The 11,512-nt window shown below is 33.2% G+C and overlaps 2 protein-coding genes across 2 annotated transcripts in view; one reads left to right on the top strand and one right to left on the bottom strand.

Moving 5' to 3' along the window:
• The window catches only part of LOC105175262 (inositol monophosphatase 3), a 3,200-nt gene extending 2,403 nt beyond the window's left edge, over nt 1–797 (top strand). Inside the window, exons 10-12 of the mRNA XM_011097648.2 lie at nt 44–144; nt 214–270; nt 486–797. Coding sequence (XP_011095950.1) covers nt 44–144; nt 214–270; nt 486–582 — 255 coding nt within the window. The 3' untranslated portion in view covers nt 583–797. The remainder of the gene's footprint in view (nt 1–43; nt 145–213; nt 271–485) is intronic.
• On the bottom strand, nt 964–3,367 carry LOC105175260 (cytochrome b561 and DOMON domain-containing protein At4g17280). Its single transcript, XM_011097647.2, has 3 exons — nt 2,465–3,367; nt 1,614–1,868; nt 964–1,484 (listed from the first exon to the last, which is right to left on the bottom strand). The coding sequence occupies exons 1-3, from the start codon at nt 3,068–3,070 to the stop codon at nt 1,155–1,157; spliced, it is 1,191 nt and encodes a 396-aa protein (XP_011095949.1). The 5' UTR covers nt 3,071–3,367; the 3' UTR covers nt 964–1,154.

Here is an 11,512-nt window from a genome sequence, read left to right as displayed (position 1 = left end):
GCTACTTCGAAAATAGCTGAGGTATGATTTGTCACTTGAGCAGGTTAGGTCCCTTCGAATGACTGGCTCTTGTGCATTAAATCTGTGTGGGATTGCATGTGGAAGGCTTGATCTCTTCTACGAACAAGGTTTTGGTGGCCCTTGGTAAGATCTTGAAAATATTTTGATCTTGCTATGATCTCATAAATTACTGAAGTTGGGTCATCTGTTTAGGGATGTAGCAGCTGGAGCTGTAATTGTAACCGAGGCTGGAGGACTTGTATTTGATCCGTAAGTCGTTCTCCTCAAACTCTAAAGACTTAAATAGATGAATTCTTTCTGAGGTTTTGAAAGATGGGGTCATTAAGTTGAGTAAGCATTCATAGTTAAGTATTAGGCAAACATCAACTTGAGTCTCATCTGCGCCACTGGTGCTAGCACCAAACTTTAACATATAAAAACGGCCAACAACATACCTGGGTCATGTTTTGTTTTCTCTCCAACAGCTCTGGCAAGGATTTCGATATCACCTCTCAGCGTGTGGCAGCTTCAAATCCTTTACTAAAGGATGCATTTATCGAGGCATTGCGACAGTCGGAATAGGGAAACTTCACACCAGTTAAGTTTCATGCTACTTTCTGAAAGCATTATGCTGAGACCTGTTGTAACATTAAAGAGCATTGCTATTGGGAGTACATGTATTCGCCGATTCTTCTTCTTGGCTGAGGCCTAGAGCCATGCCATACTATTACTTGTATAAATCAATAAGGCTACAATTCTTCATGGTATTTCTCAACTCTGGTTGATTCCAGATTTTATGAAGGGTTGGCATAGCTATGAATCTTGCATTTTGCACCATGCTTCCTCTCATGAGAGAACTGTCTTGCATGGTTGGCCCAGCGCCTCTATGCTTGGTACACATTAGAAAGAAAAAGTAGGAAGATTGTTTTATAGTAAACGAGAAGGAAAAATGTATGATACACCAAAGAAACAATACTGTCCAACACAAAATCTGCATAAATACTAGGGAAAACGAGGTAGAAAAAACTCGCATCAGTCTCTAACCATCAAACCGCCAATTACACGTAGGTACAGAAACATAAAATGCTGGGGCAAAAAACAAGAACCAAATCCCACAAGTTTAGATATATGAAAGTATTAAGAGATCATCCGCTTCATACTCTATCTTGTGCCCTTGCTCCATATCCATTGTGCCCATTTGTTCCATTGACCCCGTTTGGCATCTTGTGCGGCCTGCTAGACTTCTTCCTCTTGACGACTATGTACCACGTGGAGATTTCCAATGTTGCAGCAATGAAAGCCAGAGCTATCAGGATACCAATGTATGCTCTCTTCCATTTCTCCTCTGGATTTAGAATGTTGAAACCCTTGAAAATGTTGATTATGCTTAGGACTATGACAGAGTATCCGATCAGATGGTGGTAGATGTTCCAGTAGAATCTGTATTTGTGTTCCTTTTTCGGCCTTAGAAGCAGAGCAGACACCTATATACAAACAAAACCTTATTATGATCTCACTTTAACCAGATATGTAGGCAGATCAAGGGGAAAAGAGTTCTTATATGCAAACATGAACTAGAGTTGGCAACTTTGGATCAAAGAATTTGATGATACCTGGAGGGTTCCGAGACAGAAGATGATAATGCCGATTACCCTGTGGGACGTGTATTGAACGCCTGGAGACTGGCTTCCTAGACGGAGACCGGTTGCCCATCCCGCAACTCCAATGATATAGGCTGAGGTTTGGCATGTTGCGTGGAGGTAAAACCATGCGGGGTCGGCAGAAGGGAACACCTTTAGGTACCTTGCAAACACAGCACCAATTGGCAACAGGATACCCCAGCTTACTGCATTCAGCACCCCATGAATCTGTATTTTCACCAAAGCGTTTTCAGATATTTTATACTGCTTTTACATATATAAACGCAATGGTGTATTTCAGAACAAAAGGACGATCACTTTATAACTCACAATGTCTTTTCTATATATGTGTTACAACAATAGAAATGTTTTGCTGGATTTATATCATTTAGCAGTTCTACAACAAGAAAAGAATTTGATTTCAATTAAACCTCGTGTTATTTTAGATAGTTGGATCACAGAGAGACTGTTACAAAAGGAAAAGGATCAGTATTATCGTTTTCTATGTTTAATTTAGAAAACAAGATCATAATAATGACACCCTAATTGCAAATCCTAGGATCTTCCTAACATGCACTATTATCTTTTTTAAAACATAAGTAATAATTGTCGAATGAAACATCGTGTAATTGGGAAAGCGGACTAAGCAAAAGAGCACAAGAACAGGACCACGTCCACTTTAAGATATCATCATAAACAACTCAGAGCACGGCAAGGAAACTAGTTTCAAGCAACCATCAACATATGAAAGATAAGAAGCACCATGTCTGAAATAACTTGACTCATGTTAATTTTACTTAATATTGCTTCGAAATCAAACTCACGTTCTTTTTCTTTGTTCTGGAGTTCACAGCTCCAGCTGCTGCCCCTGTCTCTCCTGACAGAAGATTTAAAGTCCCCATGGACTGTAAATTAGGGCCAGAAGTAGGATGCATCGCCGGAGAATCCCCTGAAAGTGGCCCTTCTTGCCACACCTGATTCACTGTAGAATTAAGGCCATCAAGCTTCAGTGTAGCAAAAATGACGATTTCGTTTCTTGCATAAGTTGCCGATAGATCGGAAACCGGGAAACTCAAATCTCCCTCCTGCAGCTGTGTCTGGTAACCAGCTATAGGTGCTGTGTAGGCTCTCGTCGTGCCATCAGACTTCTGGAAAGCCACAAGTGCTTGTGCACCAACCATGCCTTGCCCACTTGGATTAATAGCCCAGGCCACCCATCTGGAGGACGAGACTCCCGTGTGCCGGTAGGCGATTTTAACTGTTTTGGCAGATTGATCGTAGTTCCAGTGAAGAAATGAGTTCAAGTATGGGAGGTCATTGCAGGAACTGAAAATCTGGTTGCTGGCGAAGTTGTACTTTGCACATGATTGGGCATGGGATGTTATGTACAGAGAAAAGAGAATAGAGATGATCAAAACAGTTCTAGACATTCTGTCTGTAGGTGTCTGAACTTCTAGCTTTTGAGAAAAAACAGATCAAGAATTGGGGTGGTAAAAGAACATAAGAATGCTGAGGTTTTGATGTTGAATTGGTGAATGAAGGATGTTTTCTTGAGGGGAAATGGAAAGAGGGACAGAAGGCTCTTAATTATAGAGTAAATGCTGAAGTGTGGGACATGAGTAGTTACAGTTTGGTAAAGGAAAGTTCTGTCGCAGAAAAGAAATTCAAGCTTTGTCTCATAATTGGCACTCCGTGTTTAAGGGTTCAACCACCTTTCTCTTCTCACACCAATACAGCTCTAACTTCAACTGTAATTATACTATAATGCGAAGGGCCTTTCTAGTTTCTTTCTTGTACAACTTCTTTTCTTGGGAGTGTCAAAGACTTCTCTCTCATTGGAGATGAGCATGCATATAGCCTTTGAATCATGAGCATTCGGTACAGAGATATCATTCATTTTATTACACTCCCATTGGTCCTTTCAGAACAAACAATCATAGCTACCATGTGAAAACTGTCATGAAACATACATGACTATACTCGATCATCATCATCACCTTTGTCACCTCAATGGAACAAAAAACCCATGATGGGCTTTCCTCAAAATGGAAATTACCAATTTTCAATTCATACTACATGTTATAATTGATTTTCAACCCACCTTTTAGTCAATAGTATTTTCTTGTTCCTTCATTGGTCAAATCCAATTGTATATTGGGGAAAGAGATTCCTTGATTGATGTTTAAGGTATACAGTATCAAACAGACAACATAAGCTTACTATTGAGGGCTAACCACTTCACCATTTTAACCAAGAAACAAGTCATGACACAGTAAAAAGATAAGGAAATAATTGAGTTCATATATAACCACTTCATGCACATGTATTAACTAATCTTTTTATCATATCAAACTGTGTGACAAGTGGGATTAGGTGCATCATATACATATTATATCCACGTAGCTGCTGGAACCCTACATTGCTCAAACCAAATCCAACTTCATATCAAACCATTTTAATTCATAAATACCACAATCATTGCAAACCATATTCCTCCTATTCAGGCACATATGCAAATTTCGAGAAGATTAAAATTCTTTTCACCTAATTCTAATTTTTATGTCAGTAGTACATGTCGTTTTAGTAACTTGTATCTGCATATTCTCTCTCTTTCTAGAATTAACAGCGTCTTATGTTGTTGATGTAACATTATAGTCATCTTAATTTGTGAGAGACAAATGTCAAAAACAACGAAATTAAGTTGATGACAATGATAACAAAAGGTCTAACAATAATCGAATCTTGGAGATCTTTGGTGCAGACACACATGAAAAAGACTTCAATAACTATAGCAGCTGATGTCTGTCTGATGAAATTACACGAAACTATTGCGTAAGCATGACGCCTTACCTCCCTTGAAATTAAACAACCAGTATAAAAACGAAGTCATAGTCATCAGTTCGGAAGAAAATACGAAACCCATTCTGAAACTGATAAATAAGACAGACAATGTTGATCAGGATTCAGAGGGCCGCCTCATTTATTTTATCATTATATTTTTATTTGTATTTATCGAGGTAGGTAAGATTATCATCCAACTAAAGTCATGGTCAATCTTTAAAACATGCACGTAAGGAGACAATTATGACTTTAGGTCAGCGACAAGTGTCATGACTCTCTATCGGTGCAGTTTTTCTGATTTTAAACTTTATTTTATTTAATTTCTTACTATATGTAATTATGATAAAATAAACAATATTATTTTATATATAAAATAATTTTGAGATGTGATAATAAACACAAATCACATAATTTTGAGACCAACACCAACAAGATGGGCGCAATAAATATTGAGTTTGAGAAAAACGGAGGTTTGCATTTGCATTGAGCGGCAGTCAGCAGTGGCATTTGAATGAAGCTTTCGTGAAAATGTTTCCAATTCTCTCTCTCCTAATCGCTTAACTACACTCAACTACTCCCACAATTTCTGGAACAATCACATGACTTGTTTTGCTGCGCTACTATTATTTTTTTCTTTTTTATGCATATATCCAACATACTCATCTAAATTCGGGACGACTACTATGACTCTGATGGGCTCATTGAAGGACTTACTACCGGGCCTAGCCCTCTTCTCCCTCTAGATGGCCACCAACCCAAACTCTCAAAATGGGCCATCTGTAATCGTAATGGGGGCTGGCGTTCCCTACGGATGGGCTCTCCATTCCACTGTCACCGTCAGGCTTCAGGCATACTCTTCTAATTGTTAACAGTCAACATTTCTTTGTTTTTTTTTATATTTTTTTGTGTTTGGAGAGGATGACGATTGATGATTGATGCCTGGAAATAATATTAAATGCACTTATATGGTGTTAGGCATGAATTTCAGAAACTCACTATTTGTCAATCCAGGTCATTAGAACTTCTGAGGTTTATTTTCATCTGCAAATAAATTTATTTGTTATTCAAAATTTACTGAATTTGTTAATATTAATAAAAAAATTTGAACAAAAAATAATATTTACCCTTGATTAATTTATTAATGAATTATTGCAGGTTAAACAATTTTTCTGAAACTAAACCACCCCTATAACGATGCAGATATACTTCATCACATGCATTAAAGTATAGAGGCATATGAGGTTAATTTGATCACAAAAGATTTATTTAACTTGCAATAAGTCAATCAGATGTTAATATGAATTTTTTTTTTCTGATTCTATTTATTAGTATCAGCAGATTCGATGAATTTGACTAATTAATAAACTTATTTGTTAGAAAAAAATAAACCACAATGGTGTAATTTTTTAAATTATAAAAAAATTACATATAATCATATAAAAATTGGGGGAATTATTCTAAATATATATATATAAACAGGTACAGCATACTACGCATATCATAATATCTTTGGTAGAGGTGGGGGCTCAGTTAGTGATGGGCTCTGCCCGCTGCGCCCCATTTTTCTATATCTGCATATCATCAATTTTGCACTGTGAAACTCAGACCGAACGGCGGTGCCGTGTTCCAACGTTGTTATCATCGTTTAATTTAATTGCAATATCCAAATGTTTATACATTTCTCCCATTTTCCTCAAATATCACACGCACATGTGTTTGTGGTTCCATTCTACTGCATTTTCAGATTTTGTGGTCAATCCTTTACATTGATTGAATCATTAGATGCATTTTGGATTGGTTGAGGTTTGTGATTGTGAATGAGTGCTTATTTATGGTGGACAATTTTTTCTTTTTAAATTTAATTCCCCCAAATCCAGATAATTAAGGTGTTACGCTGTTGGACTGCGATTGGTGAATACAAATTCACTTATCTTTTCATTAATCAAGCCCTCAATGTTTATTAATCAATGTTGACTATTCTCCAATTTTCTTTCAGAATAATTCAAACTCATAACTAATTAAATATACGTATTACAAATAAAAATACGTACAAAATGTGGGTAGTCGGATGTATTTTGTCTATTGTACGTGTGATTAGGTTTAATTGTGTCCTTGTATATGTAATAATCAAATAAAAATATTGGATTGATCATTAATTGATGGGAGTTGGAAATTAGCTCAAGTTGACTTAATCCACAGCTTATCTCATTAGGTCAACCACTAAACTTTTCTCTAATTTTCTAACATATATATTAAACTTTTTCTTTTTTTTTTAATAAATTATATTACATTAAGATTGAGTTGAAAAAGACAATGACTTCTAATCAAATTAATCTCGTTAGTCAAAATTAATCGGCACTCGCTTACCTACTTAAAAATTAGTTTGGAGGTAGTTTTGTAAGTATTCGAAAATGAGTCTTAATTTTTTTAAAAAAATAAAATGGATTTTTAAGAATTATTAAATCGTATGGTATTATTTTTTAAGTGTAATATACGTTAATATATAAGGAATTAAAATTATTACAGATGTTAAATCATATCTTGATATTTATAAAATATGCCGCAGTCATTACACCAAGTGTCGACATGTAGTTTTGGACTCCTAAAAAGTCATAGGAAAAATATAAAGGGAACGTCAATTATAGCTTGGAAATGAAGAAAAGCAATTGCGTAATATAAAAATCACACCTAATAACATTATCTGAAAGTCTTGCATCCATATTATTAAAAACCGTGTGGTGTGTGCATAAAGTTGGTCGAGATTTTGTGTAAATAATGATTAACCTCATGAAATCGAACTTTGAGGTTGGAGTGTGCAAGTCGTGTCTAACGTTGGAGGTCATGTGTCAGTGGACAGTGATTCCCTCACTCAATCACTCACTATACATTTGTCAAACAAACTTTTCACTAATTGTAGGAATCTCTTATTTAATACCAAAAAATAAGAAAAATCTTTCACCTGTATGCAAAATTCTTATAAGCCAACACCTTCTAGAATGTAATTATAAGTAGGTATTATAGGAAGGAGCCAACCATGCTTAGAGTCGTCAGACGCAAAATACTAGCAGTAGTGCAGTACCGCCACCTCTGCCGATTCCATGTTATTACCAACACTCGTTACATCATTACTTTTGTGAATACTAAAATCGCGCTTTGTGGAACATTTCAAGATTACTTTTATGTAACATTTTGGTTCTTCATCATTTTCTGTATGGCATCTCCGAAAACTTTTAGAGCTATGTGTGGGAATTCACATCATTACTATTATATTTTTAATTTTTCATATTTTATTTTTTTAGGAAAAAAGAAAAAGAATCTTGTAAAAACAAAAACATATTAATTGTGAAATTAAGTAAATTGTAAAGCATATATGGTCATGTGATAGGCAAAGCAGGTTGAGTAAAATAACGTTGGATTTTGTCTTTATTTTTAAACAACTTCCTTATCTTAGCATTTATTAATGACAAGGTACCAAAACTAGTTGAAAAAATAATTTAGTAGGTAAAACAACTCAGCATGTCCTACTTGAAAAGAACGAAGCACCATCAAATTAATAAGAAGGGACATTTTATTTCAATTAAATATTGGGTATACATAATTATATAAGTATTTTTGTTTAATACAAGGGGCCCTGAATTTAATTAATATGGACATTGCGCGACTGTTGTACTGGTATTAATTTTAGGTGAGCAGTGTGGTTTCTTTGAGTATACGTCAACAGCTCATGTACCAAAAGTACATAGAATGTTGAATTCATAATACGTATCTTGTTGGTTCATTGCACTTTTGCTGCTCTATTTTATTGTTCCAATGATTCTGAGCATTTGAGGACAATAAATGTCTTGTACAATATGTATTTTTCCTCTTGATAATGGTATTTTTTTTTTTAATGATGACATGTTAGAATATTTATTAAATTATTTTTATATGTAACTGTTCATCGTTTTGGAATTGGGGAAGTGGGAGGAGGGTTTTGATATTTTGCGGTTTTGAGGAATGGTGGCGACAGTATACGCCGGCCTGCATTTGCACCACCACCACGTGTGATATATTTCTTAAAATCCGTGAGCACAGTTGAGTTGAGTGAATAATACACTGTTACAGTTGAGCCCCAACCCCAACCCACTGCTGCTTGCTGTACCTACGGAGTTTGTCGCTGGGATTTCATTCTCAGGAGGGTCAAGTGTACGTTGTTTCATTGCCAGGAAAGGCCATTCACGTGGACCACACTTTTTATCTTAAATGGATGGAAATTACCATTTACCTGCGCAGTTAATTTACTCAGTTGGACAATTATAATTTATAGAAATTGTCCATTTTCCCTTGTCATGCTCAATTATATACGACATGCTAATGTGGTTAGTTCATTTTATGGGTCTGTTCAATATATTTACTGCGCTACTTATATTATTTTTCCAACAATCAGTCTATTCAATATTTATTAAATTTTAATTTTGAGTGTAGATCACGAAGATTAAATATATAGATGGAGACATAATGAACTTCGTTAAATTAAGAAATTTTATTATCCACCTCGACTCGTTACTCATCAAAAAAATTATATGTCGAATGAAATGAGATTACTTTTAGTTGGGGATAATTACATTGCTTATAAATAATCACCAACTATATAATAATCAAATAATTAATATTAAATATTTATCAATTATTTATAAAAAATTAATAATTACTTGGAAAAAGAAGGAGAATTTAATAATTAGATAAAAATTAATTGAAGTTATCATAGTTTTGAAACCGATAAATTAAATTGAGTTGGGCAGGCCTATAATTGAGTTGTTAGATATGTGGAGTGTTGAGCTTTCTGGGCTGGGAGTCCCATAAACAATGAGGCGGAGAGGCAGCAACCGGGTGACTGAACCATCATAGTTGGATTCATGTTTTTGTATTTTTCGAGATAAGATAAAATATACTTAATATTTATTTTTATATTTTTACACCTTATCTGTGTATTTTTTTTATTTTTCAACTTTTTATATATAATATATATATTACACACTTATATATAATATAAAAGAGACACGATTTGACAATAAACAGTAATTTTTATCTCCCAAAGCTAATACATTAAACATATAACATATTATATATATACATATTTAATATAAAAATATATATAAGATATAATTTGACAATAAATATTAATTTTTGTCTCACAAATCCCAACATCAAACATGCACCACTTATTTTAAAATATTTTAAATTACCTCAAAATACAAATTGAAACATATCATTTATTTTTAACACACACTTACTTATTTTTATTTTCTCTCTTTATTTTCAGAATACAAAAAAAATACCCAAAACACAAATCCTAACACTATGCACAATTTTCACCAGATTCTATCCTCCACCAAACCACTGCCGCTGGCTGCTGCCCATCTCCAATTACCTCAAACTCCCACCCACTCTTCTCCAATGCTTTCTTTAATTTCTCATCACTTCACTCTATTTCATCATCTTAATTGATTTTTTTATTTCAAGTTTGTAATAGTCTGGCTCACTATATTTGCGGTTTCTTACAATATATATATATATATATATATAAGGTATGCAATTTATTATATTATTTGATATATTTAAAATAAAAAATTAATTTATCATAAGGTAAAATACATTTTGTTCCTCTGAATTATTCGTCATGTATATATTTTTTTTTATTTTAAATAATCATCATGACATATTGCATATTGTTGGTTCAATATCTCTTATCGTCTTATGATCCATTCGCTCTTTTTTTTTTTTTTTAAATTATTGTCAATTAGCATGAAGTCCCAATTTTATTGATTAGTTATTTGATTGATTCATTACTATTTTTTTATTTTTTTTTGGTATATTATAAGTTAAACTTCGATAATCAATTTGCAATTCATCTTCTTAAGAGTGCCTAATTTTTTTAACTAATATGTTTATATGTTATTAAATTCATACTTAAATTTATTCTTAGTAATTTTTCTTCAATATGAAGATGATTGTCTTTTAGTTTATAAAAGTTTTACTTATTTCATGTATTTCAATTGATATATCTCTTTGTATATATGTTATATTTTTTTATTTTTTAATATTGATGCATTGTTATTTTAAAAACAAAATCTATTTGTCTCGTTTATCTCAAAATATCTCTTTCATTTGATTTTTGCATAATTAATTTTTTATGAAATATTTTTTAATTATTAATTAATTTAATCCGTACATAGCGCAGAGCACACACTAGTTCTTTTATAATTGAGGGTGCATATTAAAAAAGTGAAAGCATGATAATAATTATATTTAAATGGGAATTTGTCATTAATGTTTCAATTTCATATAAGTATTTGTTTGAATAATTTTAAATGAAACGAATTTAGAATTATTCAATTTTAATTTTGATATGTACGGTTGAATAATGATTAATTGTTTAATTTTTTATATATAAAATTATTTGTAGTCATTTTTTTAGATTCATAAAGGAGAAAATGCAAGCAACCCCCTTGTGATATCGCAAATGAGCAAATTACCCCCTTATGAAAAAATAAATAGCGACTTACCTCCCTGTATTTTTTAAAATACAATAATTTACCCCCCTATGATTTTTAAAATGAAGCAATTTACCTCCCTGTATAAGGAGGTAAATTGCTTCAGTTTAAAAAGTATAAGGGAGTAAATTGCTATATTTTTTTCATAAGAGAATAATATGCTCATTTTAAATATCACATAAGGGTAAATTGCTATTCACCCGATTCATAAATGCAAAAGTAGTTTAGGTGAATTCATGAAACTGATTAATCTTATTAACTTAGGTTATTTTTCCTTTTATATAGTTAGATGGGAAGTTAAGACCCAATTTTTTTTTTTTTCTGATAAAAAATTTCAATTTTTCAAAGAAAATTGGATTTTTGTTTTTAAATGGTAATTTTAATAAACTGATTTCGAAAAATAAATCCGCGAAATCATAATACTCCAAGCCAGAGAGATCAAGTTCAGCTTCCCAACGGCGTCGTCAAGCGTCGCCGATTGTTTGGCCACTAAAAAGC

The sequence above is a fragment of the Sesamum indicum genome, linkage group LG12 (genome assembly GCF_000512975.1).
Source record: "Sesamum indicum cultivar Zhongzhi No. 13 linkage group LG12, S_indicum_v1.0, whole genome shotgun sequence".
NCBI classification, from domain to species: domain Eukaryota; kingdom Viridiplantae; phylum Streptophyta; class Magnoliopsida; order Lamiales; family Pedaliaceae; genus Sesamum; species Sesamum indicum.
This window is presented reverse-complemented; position numbering and strand designations above follow the sequence as displayed.

Coding starts and splice junctions, on each gene's coding strand:
- LOC105175260 (XM_011097647.2), bottom strand. CDS start 3,070: ATGTCTAGAACTGTTTTGATCATCTCTATTCTCTTTTCTCTGTACATA. Junction 1,869..2,464: donor CCAGAACAAAGAAAAAGAAC/GTGAGTTTGATT, acceptor GTGAAAATACAG/ATTCATGGGGTGCTGAATGC. Junction 1,485..1,613: donor TCTGTCTCGGAACCCTCCAG/GTATCATCAAAT, acceptor GTTTGTATATAG/GTGTCTGCTCTGCTTCTAAG.